The sequence below is a fragment of the Mytilus trossulus genome, chromosome 12, assembly GCF_036588685.1.
Source record: "Mytilus trossulus isolate FHL-02 chromosome 12, PNRI_Mtr1.1.1.hap1, whole genome shotgun sequence".
Lineage (NCBI taxonomy): Eukaryota > Metazoa > Mollusca > Bivalvia > Mytilida > Mytilidae > Mytilus > Mytilus trossulus.
This window is the reverse complement of record NC_086384.1, coordinates 37,780,986-37,799,059: the sequence shown is the minus strand read 5'-3', so window position 1 is coordinate 37,799,059 and position 18,074 is coordinate 37,780,986. Positions and strand designations below refer to the sequence as shown.

Genomic DNA, 18,074 nt, shown 5'->3' with positions numbered 1-18,074 from the left:
TACTGATCTCCCAAGACAATTGTAAACAAAAATTCCAGAATCAAATAGCAAAATCAAAAGCTCAATAAAAATCAAAAGAATGGACAACAACTGCCATATTCCTGATTTGGTAAAGCCAGGAAAATGGCTTTTGTTATCTTATAGTTCGTCTCTGGGTTTTTTTCATTGCCGTTTTAGTTTTTTGTTGCACTTCAGTGTTTCTGTTGTTTCCTTGTTTTCTTCTTATAGTTGATGTGTTACCTCAGTTTTACTTGATTTGTTTTCTCTCAATCGATTGATGACTTTCCAACAGCGGTATACATACTGCTGTTGTCTTTATTTGGTACAGGCATTTTCCTATATAGAAAATGGTGGATTAAGTCTGGTTTTGTAGCTAGATAAATATTTCACTTGCATGACAGTCGCATCAAATTCCATTATAATGATAATGATGTGTTAACAAATAACATTAAAAGTGTCAAAAATAGGGGTACAGCAGTCAACATTGTGGTGTAATCTTAATCACTATACAAACAAATAAATATGTACCAGAGAAGCACAAAAAGGTATAAAGACAAAGCACATTAGCAAAAATGAAAGACAAGAATACAAAATAGTACAATAGCACAATAACTGGAAGTATAAGTACAGAGTCACGTTATATGTATAAAGGAAACACTAAATATCATAAAAACAAAGCACTTTAGGAAAGATGAAAGACAAGAATACAAAAATGATCACAGAGCAGTAATACAATGACGGGATGTACATTTATAAGGGCAGAGTCACGTCAAATGGATATCACCAAAAACAGAATATATGTTTTTTTCACTAAAACATGTTATTGAGATGATAACCAACGTCAGCACCCTTAATATATAATTCAAGACCATCGTGTATTATTTGTGAAGTTGATACGGAATATTTGTCAACAAGGTCTTGGTACCTTCCGATACCCCTGGTTCATAACTTTTCTGCTAAGACACTGGTGACGCTTTTGCATACTCGAGTAGGAGCTGTAAGCGCTTGAATATCGAATAAGTTGGGAAATGTTTATCCCATATGCAGGTGAAGTTGGTAGATTGCTACTAAGATGGAGGAAATTGACAAGAGACAAAAAGTATAAGTAAATTTTGCAGTTGGTAAATGTAAATAAATTGACGGTATGTAATGTTTTATTCATGTATACGTGTAAATTTACATACAGTATAACACGTGTTACATATGTAAGGGTATCCGGTAACACGATGACCATAACTGACCACGACTGACCACAATGCGGAAACTGTTAAACAAATATACAACACTAAACAATTCGACACATCGATACTAATTGATAAATTAGAGAAAAATGCATGTTATTGTTTATCAACAGGTTATCATACATTAAAGAAATTTAGTCTATTTTTGCCAAATAAATGAATCTTATTTTCTATCTATAAAAGATGTTTGAATATTTGCTATTATATTACTGTAAATTCAGAAAATAGTCGTGCATTTATTATTGAGATTTGACAAAATGGGAAATCATATTTTGCGATTTTGGTGACAACAGCATACACTTATATGTATGCAAATGCTTATTAAGGTAGCACTACAGTCTAACAATGATATTTTGAAGATATTTTTTTATCACATAATTTTGAAATAAGTATAATTCTGCACAGTTTGTTAAACTTCCAAAGACATTATCATATCACAACAAGGAGTAAATTGATAATGAACTTATATAAATACGGTATAGTAATGTTTTACTCATGTATACGCGTATATTTACATACGGTATAACACTTGTTACATGTGTTATGGTATCCGGTAACATGATGACCACAACTGACCACGACTGACCACAATGCGGAAACTGTTAAACAAATATACAACACTAAACAATTCGACACGTCCATACTAATTGATAAATTAGAGAAAAAAATGCATGTTATTGTTTATCAACAGTTTATCATACATCAAAGAAATTGATTCTATGTTTGCAAAATAAATAAATCTTATTTTCTATCTATAAAAGTTGTTTGAATATAATTACATACAAATTGCAGTGCACTTAGTGGCTTGACTAAAAAGATATAATTATACCTTAAGAATGATTAGTTTTCGTTTTTCCGTTACATCATATAAGACAAATTAGGGTTATAAAATAGAAAAAAAAGGAAACAGATGTCGGAATGGACAACGACATATCCTGCGCATACTTAGATCATGTTCATATAAATAAACTTAACCAAACATAGAAGCATGCATTTTTAGGAATATTTTTATGGGACGTACTTAACAATGCATATATCGGCAGTTCCTAGTGATGACAACTTAAAAGGTAAATAGTTATATTATGAACTATTGCATAATATTATTTATGAAATAACGGATAATGAATTTAAATTAGATTTTATTAATTTTGAACTTCCGAATGACTTTGCTGAATTTTGATACCTTCGAAAGGTACGCTCAAACCCAAAAGTTTACAGCTGAGGATGTTTATATATATTTATATGTTTCTGAATACGCAAATGCTTATTTATCCAAATGAGAATATTAAGATTCTGTAACAAACAATAAATACTCTTCTCGTAACTCTCTTTTCAAAGCTCCTCATAACACTCGTTTCCAAGCAATAATTTTTAAAACGGTATCAACGATAACAGTCTACCCCGTGCTTGAGGTGTTTGCTCTTTTGCTTTTTTTAATTTATGTTATGGCGTTTTTATTCATGAGATATCTTTTCTGATGTATGCTACATAATTCTCTAAATTTCTTGCCAGTTTGTATAATAAAATGTTAAAATCCACACCACCCTTTCTTGTAACCTGTCCCAATTGCTTTCTTAGTATTTTATTTTCACATAAAATAGTCATTGGGGACGCGGTCAATATGCCATTATTTACGCATCAGACGGTTTACTGGTTTTTAGAACTTTGGATACACCAAACCAGGTTCTTCATATTCGAGTACATCGTAACAGGCAATATATGCCTCAGTTTTAGAATTATTGCATACATTTTTGATACTTACATTACAAACATAAAAATATTTTACATAGTTTGAAATGTGTAGGTTCTATTTTGTTTTAAAGCTGCTCCACTTTTTACGTTCTTTTTGAATGGGTCCTAGTGAATGGGTTGTGACTTGTATAACATCTTATCTAGTCGACCGAATTATACATAGGTACGTTAAATACTTTCAAGTTATCTAACATATATCTCGATTTGCCCTGTGGTTGTCTTAATGTTTTATTGTTTTTGCACGCTTCAGTGTGATTTTCGGGCTTTATTATGACAGTACATGTTCGATTTCTTTGTCAGATTTCTTTTATTGGTATATCTCCATGGCTTAATTTTCTTCTTCTATTTTACATTTTATGGCGTGATTGTCAGTTTGCCAAGAATTTCGCTCAAACCTTTGCTTTGGTTCGTGTTACACTTGCTGTGAGGCGCAAGTTTGTTTGCTCTGCGTTCAATGTCTCACTACAACTTTGAAATGAATAACAGCAATACAAGCGCAGTTCCTTTGCATTTTGTGGGGTTTTTATTGCTAAAAACATACTAAATTTGTGTCAGGATGTATAGCACGTATCTTTTTTGTGTGGCTATTATCATACTGTAAATTCTTAAAATATTGCGTGCATTTATTACTGAGATTGGTAATAAATGGGAAATTCTATTTTGCGATGTCGGTGACAACAGCATACTCATTGATGGCCTGTGGCTGTTTTCTGCTCTTCCATTCTCCATTTCCATTCTCATTTTTATAGGTATCAGATATCGGTATGCAAATGCTTATCATTGTGATACTTACTCAATCGCATTATTCGCATCAACTAAATCCTGACCATAATTTCTGAATTTACAGAAAAAATGGTCGCCTCTATGAAATTTCTTTACCTCACACGAGTGTTGAATACGGTTAGAAATAAGACTTATTCAAGTAGTCATAACGAGTTGCATGCACAAGATAAAAAAAAACATACAAGCGATCGACGCATGCATCATCACAAATGCTTGGGCAATGTGAGCTCCCATCAAACCAGATATGAAACCATTTGATTAGGAAAATGTTACACTCCATATTTTGTATTCCGAATCCAAGTTATTTCTAGGTAATTAAACATTGTGAAGGGTCTAAGACCTATGAGATCCATTATAATTCACATAAATGAAGAGTCTGTGTCATCGCTACAACGTTATATTCTGTTATTGGAATAGCTACTATGTCAAACAATGAAAAGAAATTCAGTTTGCCTCTAGTTTTCCAAAGAGATATGTCATTTTGCGGCAAAACCCGATAAGAATAATTCAAATTAAACATGTCCTTTCGTCCACGCTTAATACTTGTAAGCGTGGACGAAGGCTCTGCATTTAAATCGTATTTGCAAACAACATGCACTAGTTATTTTTTTGGTACAGCACTGGGCATAAATAAATCAATAAAATAAGGAATATAACCCCAAAAGATGGATAGAGACAAATGAGGAAAACATATAATTCTGGGGTGCAAACGTATACTAGTAAAAAAAGACTTTGTAAAATACTGGAAATATTTATTTATTAAGTAATTCTACTTTACTGAACATAAACATGTACGAAAAGTATGCGTTTGTTTTAGACCCTGCTTAGAATTAAAACAATCTTTATATATATTTAAATGAATCATCTTAAACAGACCAGTTCGCGTTTACATTTGCACAAGCAAGATCGATCGATCGTGCTTCGTGAGAGATCTTTTACAATCTAGTGCGTTTACACTGCAATATAAAAAGAATTGGTCTGACCTAGTTACCTTATTTTTCATTTAAAGATTGGCATGATCTGGAAATAGCTGGTTCAATGAAACTGCTTATGTAGTTATGAATTATCTTATTGAATCATATGTTACAAGTCATAAAACAAAGAAAGATGAAGACTTATAAAGGAAAGGTCATACACAGAAAAGGATCCCCGTCTACACCCTCATTTATATATACATATATATATATACAAGTCTAAATTGAAAACTACGTTAAAACCTATGATTGTGTTGGATAAAACCCGCAATTTTTATACGTGTGCATGTAAAACAAATTTCGTTGTAGAAGGGTATAAATACTGCACAAACAACATTTTCCAAAAGACCAAAACAGTGAAAAAGTATATTTAAACAAAACGCATTTGACTGACAGGTCGAACAACTGATGTTCTTTTACCCTGCTGACTGCCATTGGCGATTGCCAAATAAAATTGATCACGAGATGTAACAAAATGGATCTTAATATAAATTTGATACTAAACAGAAAACAATGAACTTGTGAACAAGATGTTATGCCACAAACACAAGGTGCAAATATTTTTTTTGTACACCAGATCTAGATTTCGACAATATATGTCTCTTCAGTGATGATAGGGATCGAAAGGGTATATATGTATATATAAATATATTCATAAGTACGTCTGAGTCAGTGACAACTCTACAACAGATGTATCCATCGGATCGCCATCAATGATGGTGATACATGGCTGTGTACATAATGTATATACAACTCGTCTAAACATCAACCCAACAATGTTAGATCTAACATTGTTGGGTTGATGTTTAGACGAGTTGTATATATATATATAAATATAAATATATAATATATATAAATATATACTTCATAGCACATAATTAATATTTGTCCATTTTCATTGTCATTCAGGATTGAAAGAATTGTACTTGCAAGTTCCAGCTGAGCAAAATTCGGAAGTGCTAGAAAATATTACACCACCTCCAAGCTACGACGACTGTACCACACACAAATGTCTCCTACAAATAAAACATAAAAGGATAGAGAAAATTAGCATCAAACAAATTAAACCTACAAAGTGCACAAATTATGATGACATTACAATCAAGACATCAGTATTCAACAGAAATAGTTCATTTCATGAAAAATTTGGAGAGGATACTAATCCGGAAGAACATGCCTCGATCAATCAGAACAATGAACGGTGTGTACTAGAAAAATACGTTTCTTGTAGATGGAGAGTTGCATTTCTGGCCCTCTCGGGTCTCATCATGCAAATAGCTCACAGAAACTGTATCAGTGTAGCAATAGTTTGTATGACAAAGGAAGTTGTGATGAACGTCACCATAAATGGAACAGTTACAAGTCAAGTAAGTATAAAGTTTTGAGTAATGTTTTGGTAGTTAATAAATATCAGAGTATTTAAAAAGCAACGCCCATGTGTGGTCTCATGATAAATATCACTAAGTAATTATCAAAGCAAAGAAACGGAATGGTTTTCTACAATAGAAAAAAAACTGTAGTGAAATCTATCTTTGAAAGTGTATTTAGTTATGCTCTTTTTTAATTGATATTCATATTTTTTAAAGTTTATTTCCTTGCCCTACGTCAAGATAAGTTTTGTTCTTTCTGAATTTGACATGAAATAGCTGCATAAATGAACCTGCATTTCCTTTCTAGTTTATACTTTTTTAATTATATTTATTTCATTCTTTTTACGTTTTTGTTTCCGTGTAATTAAGTCTTTCAACAGCTGGTGGTTTTGGTGGTATTTTAGGTTTTCGAATGTCAACCTCGTAACTACACAGAAGTTTTGTTGGAAATGGCAAGTCAAATCAGGAAATGCACACCTTTTCAATATTGTCAATATTTTTTACGAAATGCACTTGATGGTATTTCAGTCGAGAGATCGAACACGTATGCTCTTAATTACTTCCTTTCTAAAATCTGGTCAAATGTGACAAGCTTACATCCGACCAATACCACATAGGAAAACAATATGTTAATTATTTATTTTAATAATAAAATAATTTCAATAAATTAATTTGATATAACTTTATTTACCTGCGAATATGATTGAATAATTGATTAATGGTTTTTGGTTGTTTATTGTCCAGTGGCAAATATTTCATACTTGTTCATGACGATCTACGAAATAAAGGAACCGGCCACCAGAGCTGTAAAAAGACAGTGTTCGTATGGAATATATTTGACATGATTACATCTGTACTGTTCATTTGATTTTTGATCGTTTAACTTCCAGCGACAAGTATTTCATGGACTTTCACTGCTATGTTTTACAAAAGATTAAATTAACATTTGTTTTATGATCACTAATCTTCTAAAAAAAACACCATATAAACGTTTGTTTTAAAAATGAGTTTCTTATTTCAATTTCTATGAGTGGTTGAGGACAAAATTACAAGTTGACTTTAAAAGAAACAAAACCACTGTAAACTTTCTGAAAACAGTTCCTCGTATTCCTCCAAAGATAGTTCTTTATAACAAAAATAAAATAATTTTAGTGTGACTGTACTTTCAATGTAACATCGCATTATACATAATTTTATTTATCGAATTTATATTTTCTTATCTCATTACATGTGACATTCTGTTGTAGATATTTAAAGAATATAATTGGACATCTGAAATGGAAGGGGTCATCTTGTCGTCCTATTTTTATGGACAAATTATATCGCCATTGATCTCCGGGATGCTATGTCGCCATTATGGTGTGCGAGGGCCAATGACGGTGTACGTTTTGTTGTCATCGTTATTGCTGATTTCAACTCCTTTTGTGGCACACTATGGAGCATGGGGAGTGATTATAATCAGGAGTGCGCAGGGATTTTTCGGGGTATGAATATTTTTATGAATGCAAACAAATAATAAAAAAATAAGTATTATATATATCAAAAGATACATAGAAAGACAAACAGATAACTTCAAAAGAGAAGAAAAGCAATAAAAGCAAACAAAAAAATGAAAGCAACAAAAGCAAAAATAAATTACGTTACTATATATATATATATATATAGAAAATTGTTTAATTAAATTTTCAATGATTTAATTTTGGATGTAACGCGTCTTCTGATTGGAAATCGTTGTTATATTTATCAGCTCATTGACATAATTTTAACTTTTTTAACTTTAATTTAGCATAAAAATTAGAAAGATATCATGAGGTACTTGTGTACTAAGTTTAAAGTTGATTTGACTTCATCTTCATCAAAAACTACCTTAACAAAAAACTTTAACCTGAAGCGGGACAAATGGACGCACGGACGAACGAACGGTTCGACGAATGGACGGACGGACGAACAAACGGAGGCACAGACCTGAAAACATAATGTCCCTCTACTATCGTAGGCGGGGCATAAAAATTAGTTGCACACTTTAAAATAATCCGATACGCGGGTTATTCAATGTGCACCACATTTTTTATGTTATTTCTTCATAGACAGAAAACATATTACAGTCATTCCTTAACTAAAAACTTAAGTAAAACACGGATTTTCCATTACATTTATAAAAAGAAAAAATATGCTGCTCTAGGGGTTTATTTTACGTGTTCGTTTTTATTCTGCGGTTAGTCCCCCACTTCAGTGTTGACATAGATATCACTTTTATAGTAATTTTTATAAATTTACTGTTTGCAAGGGTAGGAATTATTCTAAATACTAAGCATTTTCTTGTCCCAGTTATAGATAACTTTAGCCGTTTTTTGGCGCAGACTTTTTTAGTTTTATGTCATCGGTGCTCTTCAACTTTGTTCTTGTTTGGCTTTCTTTACTGTTTTAATCTGGGCGTCGCTGGTTCGTCTTGTTTGGACGAAGCACGCGTATGGTATATTAGATTGTAGGCCTGGTACCTTAGATAACAATAAGCATGTCGAAATGTCCTATTGTAATGTTTATTTGTGTATTTCTCTGTCCGTAATGTTCATGCATTTATTTGTACTGTAGTCCTGTCATGTAATGTTATTATTTAAGTATTTTACAATACCATAAAAGCGTGAGCTTTGGCTAGCCGCAAAACAAGGTTCAACCCACCATTTTTTGTTATTAAAATGTTACAAGTCAGAAAAATGGAAGTTGTTCGTTTCTGTGTGTTTTGCATTGTCGTTTATTTTTGCACTTCAGTGTTTCTGTTGGTTCGTTGTTTCCCTCTTAAAGTTAATGTGTTTACTTCAGTTTTAGTTTGTATTCTAGATTAGTTTTCTCTCAATCGATTCATGAAGTTCAAACAGCGGTATACTACTGTTGCCTTTATTTAAATATAATGATTTTACAATCAAGGGATTTTATTTATTTCATAATAAATTCTTACTGTTTGGTAAATTTTGCTTTTTTGTTTTTTTACAGTCAGGTTGTCTACCTATGTATTCACATTTATGGTCTCGTTGGGCTCCGAAACAAGAACGAAGCCAACTTATTTCGCTTACATTTTCTGGTAAGTATACAATTTAGTTTGATAAAGTATTATCTGATCTCAGAAGGCTCTGTTCTATTGACTAGCGCATATTTTTCTTTTTGACTTATTATTTTATTATTTAATTTATATCAACACGACTTTGTTATTTTAAATTTAACGCACTTTAAGCTTAGCTTTTTACAAGGTAAAAAAAGAAACTTGATAAGAACTACTGCTTCTATATGCCGTAAGATATAGAATACAATATTCATTCAGAAACGTATTGATAATAAAGTAATATTAGGAAGTTTGTTTTTTTGTCATCAATTATGACATAAACATAAAAAGTGTCATTATTATTTTAACAGAAAAAGTCGGAAAGAACAAAAAAAATAATAGCGATGCAACCTACCGTCACTTAAAGCCTCTGGTATATTCTAATATGCAATTTCTCAAAGACTTTTGTAATTGGTGTCCTTTTTTCTTCTTTTATCATTTACCTGAAATATTATCCACTGGACAATAAGCAAACACCAATCAATCAATCAATCATTCTATCTGTTTCATCTGTACATGTATATTTTTTTTTCCAACAGGATTGGACATTGGTGTCATCGTTGCTTTTACAGCTTCTGGATGGCTTTGTACATTATGGAATCATCATGGGTGGCCTCTGATATTTTATGTTTTTGGTAAGAAAATTATATAATATTTTTTTAATTAACATTTTTTTTTAAATACAGTTTTGAAACAGGCTCTAAAAATCGGTAATCAGACATTAAATTAATTATTGTATTGAGATTTTGCCCTGTCCCATGGGATATTGAAAATCCCATGTTTTTCTAAATCAAATTGTAAAGTAAATTTAATACTAACAACAGAAGAACAATAAATTTATTGAATACCATATAATTCTGCATGTTTTGGTTATAAAACACGACAGTGTAGTCATAAGGAGATGCTTTCTTTAATATATATAAAAAAAACTTGTTATTCAAATATTTGTACCAAGGCCTTTAAAGCCTTTGAACTAATAAGCAATTCATAACCTTGTTTGTCAGTATATAAATTAAAACTAAATCATTCTAATTCAATTTTAGATTATAATTCATATACCTCAAATAGACAGCTTCTCAAAAACAAAACCATATCAATATAATGATTTTATTTCATAGGTGCTATTTCAATATTGTGGTGTGTAGTTTGGCTATTCTTTTTCACTGACTTGCCAGAGGAAAATTCCTTCATTTCAAAGCAGGAATTAAAGTACATAATGTCAGAGCGTTCATCTGAAGTTAGCAAGGTATGTCTATATTCCGAAATTGTTTTCTGATAGGATTAAAAAAATTGCGAAAAAGTTATTTTAACTTTAATTATCATCTTAAAATACTCAAAGATCGAAAATAAACTGACAACGCCATGGCTAAAAAAGAAAAAGACAAACAGACAAATAATAGTACTCAATACATAGCATAAAAAACTAAAGACTAAGCAACACGGACTCCTCTAGAATCTGAGGGCGATCTCATGTGCTCCAGAAGGGTATGCAGATCCTGCTCCACATGTGGCACCCGTCTTGTTACAAATTTAATTATTATTAACCATCTCAAAGATCACTACGTACCAGTGGTAAGATTGACAAACTTATGTGGAAACAGACCAATATTAAATACGCTAAACGAAGTTGTGTCTCACTAACTACACTTAAAATTATCTTCGATATTCCCTTCGCATATTATTTCATTGCTTATGAGTAGGAGAGATAAGTAAACGCAGCATGAAAATGACGCAGCGGAAGGTGGTTTTCAGCTGGCCAATAAATAAAATGGTATGCTAGTCTATTGAAGATGGCCGTCACAATAATTTCCAAAAAATATAAATGAATTAATAAAATTTAAAAAACACACAGCCCTTACATAGGCCAGAGGCTCCTGACTTGGGACAGGCGCACAAATACGGCGGGGATAGACATGTTTGGTGAGATCCCAACTGCATGTGTCGTTTCTGGTTTTAAAATAAATGGTGTTTTTATAGATCATACAGGCACCAAAACAAAACAACCACATTTGTTACTTCTAAAATCTATTTTAGATAAGCATCGAGTATCGATGTACACAAGTTTATGATTTGATTTATTTTCAAATACTCATTTCATTGAAATAAATTAGTGCCAATAAATAAGACGTACTTAAATATTTGTAATTCATCTTAATGTTTTTAGCATATATCAACTCCGTGGTTTAAAATATTTACTTCCGGTCCAGTATTTGCCATGATTATGGGGATGTTTACAGTGGCATGGGGAATGACAGTTGTGTTTTCTTTCCTTCCAAAATATATGAATGATGTTCTGAAATACGACATAAAGCAGGTAAATAATTAAATGCTAGCTCTGTTTGTTTATTACCTTAAATGGTATTTTTTGTACTTTTTAATCATTATCAAGCAGTTAATGATTTTCACAACCTAGTTAGGTCCTGTTTTATACGGGGAGGAGGGGGTATACTGTAAGTACTTTGAAGTTTTTGTGTTTTCTACTGGTTCCTTTTTCTATCGGGCTCTGATATGAAAGAGCGAAGGTACTGTACTGAATTGCATCTTTTACATTCAAAAATGAATTAATTTAATACCATGTATCGAACATGTAAGTCATAATTGATATTTACGGAGAAAATTGTATACACACAAAAAAGCTCAAAATTTTTACAGTATGCTGTTCGACATGTGTGTGATTTGTATATTAAAGATTAGATTTCGAACAATATATATATAGATTCTTACATTGATACCAGTGGATTATCGGATTTATCCAATCGAGATAGTTAAATTATCAATTTTAAAGTTCGAGCCGATTTAACTATCGAGATTGGATAAATCCGATAATCCACGAGTAACTTTGGAAGAATCTGTTTCTCTAATAATTAAAAAGACATTTTCTTGTTTTGTTTACCAAAAATCCCCTTCGAGTGCCTTTCACATTGCACGAAGTTGTCAATTTCATTAAAACCAGTTATCATATTTTGGTTCATCCAGTCAGCCAAAAAGGTCATGACCCTTAAAATCATCCAATGATCTTCTGAGATCACCAGCAACCACACGTTGATTAAATTTTTTTATACAATGGGTTCGAAAAGGGATAAATTTCCATAGAATTAGAGAAATATTTATACAGTGTCCTTCGTTGAGGAATTGACAGTTATCTCTCTTACTACCGGAAATCGAGTATCTGACTTTAAACAAATATTATACATTAATCAAGAATTGATTTCTTTTATAAACTTAAACTTTAGAATACTTCAAGCTGTTTTCTTTTTTGTGTATTTGGTTATGTGCCCAAAAACTATAAAGACAACAAAAAAGATTTTCAAATATTTACATTTTAGAATGGATTATATTCATCCCTACCGTTTCTTGGAAGAGCATTTTCAATTATCCTTGTTGGTAGATTGACAGATTACTTATTGAATAGAAATAAGTTTACACATACAACAATGAGAAAAATTAACCAGTGTGGGGGTAAGTGTATTATAATGTATATAGGGAAGCAAAACTTAAAATTTCTATAATAGGAACCCATATGTAAACAAAAACGTTCTCAAGTTGACCATTTAGGATAGAAAAAAAATCCAATTTTTAAATTATTTTATACAAAAAAAAAACACCTTATAAAACGAAATGTCGAGAAGAAACAGAACAGACAACGCCATGTCCAAAATGCAGAGATACAAAAATAAAAACGCCAAATAGCCAACAAAACAATAACAAAAAAACACAACTTCACAGTCATCTAAGACTTACAGTAATCCAAACCCAACCAAGGTCTGGAGGTGAACTCAAATACAGCAGTACGTACGTACGTACGTATTACTTAGTAACAATTACAAATAATTTTAATCATTAATGCCCATCCGTTAAAAATGATAATCTTAGAGATTGTGAAATACGAACCCTTACGAAAACAATTGGTACAATAAAGTGATACAGAAGGGTAGACTTGTCCTGTGTCACTTTTGGCACATGTCTTGATGCTATCGATAATTTGCCTCACAATTTTGACAAAACAATTCGTATAGTATCGTTGCAGTAGAGACCGCAACAAAAGTACATATCGGTACTTATATATCCAGTTTCAATGCGTTGTTTACTTCATTAACAAGTTCTATTTGGGTTTTTTTCAGCTGGAATTCTGGGAGCAGCTATGATAATACCCGTCAGTTTTCTATCTGAAGGAGATAGCTTTTCAGCTGTTATGTTAATAACATTTTCATCGATGGCTTTGGGAGGGACTATGTCTGGTTCTTATGCAAATATCCTGGAAATATTCCCTAGGTTAGTATTTATATGTCAGACTATCTAAGTTTAAATTATGATGCAAAAAAAAGGGATTGCCAAAAACTTACCACACAATGCAACAAAATACGTAAACAACACCATCCGACTCCGAAAACATACTAATAGTTATCATTTTTTTTTTTTAGATATTAGGTACCAGGCTTATAATTTTATAATACTGATTCGCGCTTCGTCTACATAAAACTCATCAGTGACGATCAAAATAGTAAGAAAGACAAAAAAAGAATAAAGTTGAAGAGCATTGACAACACAAAATACCAAAACGTTGTGCCAAATACTGCTAAGAGAACACATGCTTGGGATAAGAAAATCTTTAGTAATTTGAATAATTTACTTTTGACAAGACAAGGCAAACAACAAAAAAACCTTTGTCAAGATGGCATTACTTGGCACAGGAACACAAAGAGGTAGATTAAAACAATTGTCTGTAGCACACAAACCCAATATATCTTACTACACCATTCATCGTAAAACGTAAACTCATTATAAAAGGCTGCAAACTACAGTTGTTTAACAAAGCATAGTGTGTGATCTTCAAATGTTCAGCTAATTTTATCATTTTCTTACTTGTGTAATAAAATTGTGTGTCAAATACAAAAAAAAAATATAATTATAACTGATTGGTTGGTCTGCCTAATGTAAAGTGGAACATACATATATAACGCTATTTGTAATTAAGACTAAAGCAACTTTAAAACAAAGTAGAGAAGTTTGCAATATCTTATAATATCCCGAACAAATTGGTGTAGACATTGAAGGACATTGAAAAAAATAATCTTACAACTCGTAACAATAGATCATATCCAGTAACAATAAGCAAACTGACATAAATTAATTCAACAATTTATGCAAGAGCTTTATATGCAAAGATGGTTCATCACTGTGCCAACAGGAATACTAGTTCTTGCATATTATAGTAACCTTATTTGTGCCAAAGCTAAATGTGATTAGTTTGGTTTATGCGAAACCGTAGCGCTAGTGGTAGCGCTGTACGGAAGAAACCAAGCTAAGCATACGTGATAACACCAGACTAAAGAAATCCAAGCTGTAAAGAATAACAGCAGCTGCCAATATGGCTAAATAAAATATATTCCTTTTTCAGTCATGTATCTACAATTTCTGGTGTAGCTTTTGCAATGAATGGAATTGGCCAAATTACTGCTCCTATTATTATCGGACAGATGATTAAAAAGGTAAGTCAGGAATCTGATGTTTAGTAGTTGTCGTTTGTTGATGTGATTCATAAGTGTTTCTCCTTCCTCCCTTTTTATATATATTAGACCGTTGATTTTACACTAGTAATCATTAGTTTTCGGGCCCTTTATAGCTTGCTTTTCGGTGTGAACCAATGCTCCATTGAAATCCGTACTCTGACCTATAATGGTTTACTTTTATATCAGTGACTTGGAAGGAGAGTTGTCTCATTGGCACTCATACCACAGATTCTTATATCTAATTAGACATATCCATGTACCTTACTAATTTGTGTGTTATTACAGTGGGATTAATTTTGCTGAACTAGTATACATTATTATTGTTTAAGGGTCAGCTGAATAACACAAAATAATTTGCAGTATGATTGTCAATGAGACAACTATCCCTAATAATGGGTCATCGTACAACCTGCAACAATGAGCAAAACACACACTGCATAGTCAGCTATAAAAGACCTAGAAATGACAAATTTTAAACAAGAAAACAAGAAATCAAATTGCCTTATTAATGAAAATAAATATACGCCGTCGTATAAGGGATTTTCTCGTTGCGTTGAACATCTTTTAATGATTGCAATCGTATGTTTCTTGTTCTTTTGTCAGGTTGCTCTCTCTTTGACACGTTTCCCATTTCCAATTTCTATGTATGATATTAATAAATCTTTCCAATTGAACTATCCGAAAATCAGTTTAACATTTAAATACAGACTAAATTGAAAATAATAGATTTAACCACACCAAATCTTAACCTCATTTAGCCTGTCAGTAGTTGATATAACCATTGTGTTACGTTAGAAGGAACCTAACTGGGGAATCTGAAAAAAGTTGATTCAAACGTTATACATGTATGTCTAATTTTTATCCCATATTCTTCTTAAGGTGGTACCAACCCCCTTGACTATAACTTATTATGTTTAATTTTCATAAAACTTTGTCAAAATGTTTACTTTGACCATATGACAAAAATATAAAAAATAATAAAAAACCTTGAACCACACACTTTATCGGAAAATTTTCGTTGAACAAACACCAATTTGATCATTGAGAAGCTTAATATTTCGTTAAAAATACAATCCATGAAAACGTTTAGCTGATTTTTACAGAGCTTTCTTCCGGTAATGTTAGGTACCACCTTAATATCCCATATAAAAGTTTTAACATCTTATATATTAAGTAAACATAATCGTATAGTTGAAAAATAAATATTTTCATTATTTTCAGGGGAGCAGAGAAGAATGGATATATGTTTTTATTTCAATTGGTGTTGTTTATATTATTGGTGCTATAATTTATGCCTTACTTGGAAACGCTAACTCATGTGAAGACAATGACGTCAAAATAACAGTATCTCAAGAGGAAAATATTGATTCTTGCAATTCAGGTGTACAGACAATTTCCGGAAATTGTACGTCATTGTCACCAACAAATAAACAGATAGTATATTCAATTTCGGAATGTCCAGTAGTGTACAGGACAAAAAACTCTTACACTTACACTCTTTGATCTTCATTTCTTTGTTTTATTCCTTTGTTTTAAATATTATTTATTTATTTAATTTATAATATTTCATATTGAATATATACTCTATGAATAAATCTTAACAATAGATCAATTGTTTTGTTATATACATGTCATTAATTTAAAACTTATTGCATTGTTTTACACACAAAGGGTGACTGGTTTTCAAGATGATAAAAAAAAAAGTATTTTACAATTCTATTTAGTCATGTCGGCCATGTTGGTTTTGGCAGACGGGATCATAAAACACATATTTTCACCAATTGATACATAATTATGTTTGACATTGAACCGTCACATACATTGTACATGTATGTCCTTGTTTCACTATTTAACATAATATGTTTTACTTATTACAATTAATGACTTAAGTGGGTACCCAAACTTTGACTGAAATATATTCTAATTTGACGTTCTTCTTTGGCTTTGTATCCAAAGTCATGTTCTAATTCAAATAAAACATGGGTCGCACGTGATTGGTGTCACAATTGAAATTAATTATACTTACGGTCGGTATTAAGATATTTACATATATAATGCCTACCCATGTTGAAATGAGACTAGAGTATGGCATTTAAGAATTATTTCTTAAGTTGGATCGTTTAATTTTCATTTTAACAAAATATTGAACTGTTCAGGAAATTTGAACCACACAATTTACAGGAAAAATAAGATACAGAAAGCAGTTTGACAAACACTAATCATCAGGAAAAAAGACACACAAATACACTAAATACACTACGGCAAACGCCTAGTCCAGATAAGTCCGAGATTACTCTGACGTCCAACGGCTGTTTTGCCAGACAAGCTGGGGCCATGGGACGTCAGAGCTCGTTCCATATCAAAAGGTGAATATTTGCCCGTTCAAAATAGATGCGCTGCATCGTCGCTTCTGTTGTAAATACCACACACCGTATCAACCCATATCAAAATAGAGTTATATTTTTTTGAAAGGCATCAAATTGTATCAGATAAGGGTGAAGGTTTGGTACCATTAAAACGTTTAAACTCGCTGCAGTTATTTGCACCTGCCCAAAGTCAGGATTCTTATGTTCAGTAGTTGTCGATTGTTGTTGTGGTTAATTGGTGTTTCTTGTTTCTCGTATTTTTATATAGTTAAGATCGTTGGTTTTACCGTTTGAATAGTTTTACACTTAGTCTAGTAATTTGTTGGGTCCTTTGTAGCTTGCTGTTCGGTGTGAGCCAAGGCTGCGTGTTAAAGACAATACTTTGACCTATAATGGTTTACTTTCTATAATTTGGCTTTGGGTAGAGAGTTGTCTCATTGACACTTATACCACATCTTCTTATGTCTAAATAGGGTAGAGAATTGTCTCATTGACACTTACACCACATCTTCTTATGTCTAAATAGGGTAGAGAATTGTCTCATTGACACTTATACCACATCTTCTTATGTATAAATAGGGTAGAGAATTGTCTCATTGACACTTATACCACATCTTCTTATGTTTAAATAGGGTAGAGAATTGTCTCATTGACACTTATACCACATCTTCTTATGTCTAAATAGGGTAGAGAATTGTCTCATTGACACTTATACCACATCTTCTTATGTCTAAATAGGGTAGAGAATTGTCTCATTGACACTTATATCACATCTTCTTATGTCTAAATAGGGTAGAGAATTGTCTCATTGACACTTATACCACATCTTCTTATGTCTAAATAGGGTAGAGAATTGTCTCATTGACACTTATACCACATCTTCTTATGTCTAAATAGGGTAGAGAATTGTCTCATTGACACTTATACCACATCTTCTTATGTCTAAATAGGGTAGAGAATTGTCTCATTGACACTTATACC

At 31.9% G+C, this 18,074-nt stretch overlaps 1 protein-coding gene across 1 annotated transcript; it reads left to right on the top strand.

Moving 5' to 3' along the window:
• Positions 1-2,204: 2,204 nt before the first annotated feature.
• LOC134693306 (sialin-like) lies at positions 2,205-16,333 on the top strand. The gene is made up of 11 exons (XM_063554060.1): positions 2,205-2,308; positions 5,660-6,117; positions 7,368-7,604; positions 9,112-9,199; positions 9,757-9,852; positions 10,336-10,463; positions 11,382-11,531; positions 12,544-12,676; positions 13,339-13,489; positions 14,616-14,706; positions 15,949-16,333. The coding sequence occupies exons 1-11, from the start codon at positions 2,269-2,271 to the stop codon at positions 16,228-16,230; spliced, it is 1,854 nt and encodes a 617-aa protein (XP_063410130.1). The 5' UTR covers positions 2,205-2,268; the 3' UTR covers positions 16,231-16,333.
• Positions 16,334-18,074: the final 1,741 nt, after the last annotated feature.

Excerpts from the sequence above, each read along its gene's own strand:
- LOC134693306 (XM_063554060.1), top strand. The coding sequence starts at position 2,269 with ATGCATATATCGGCAGTTCCTAGTGATGACAACTTAAAAG. Across the intron at positions 2,309-5,659 it reads TAGTGATGACAACTTAAAAG|GATTGAAAGAATTGTACTTG; the intron begins GTAAATAGTTAT and ends ATTGTCATTCAG. Across the intron at positions 11,532-12,543 it reads TGAAATACGACATAAAGCAG|AATGGATTATATTCATCCCT; the intron begins GTAAATAATTAA and ends TTTACATTTTAG.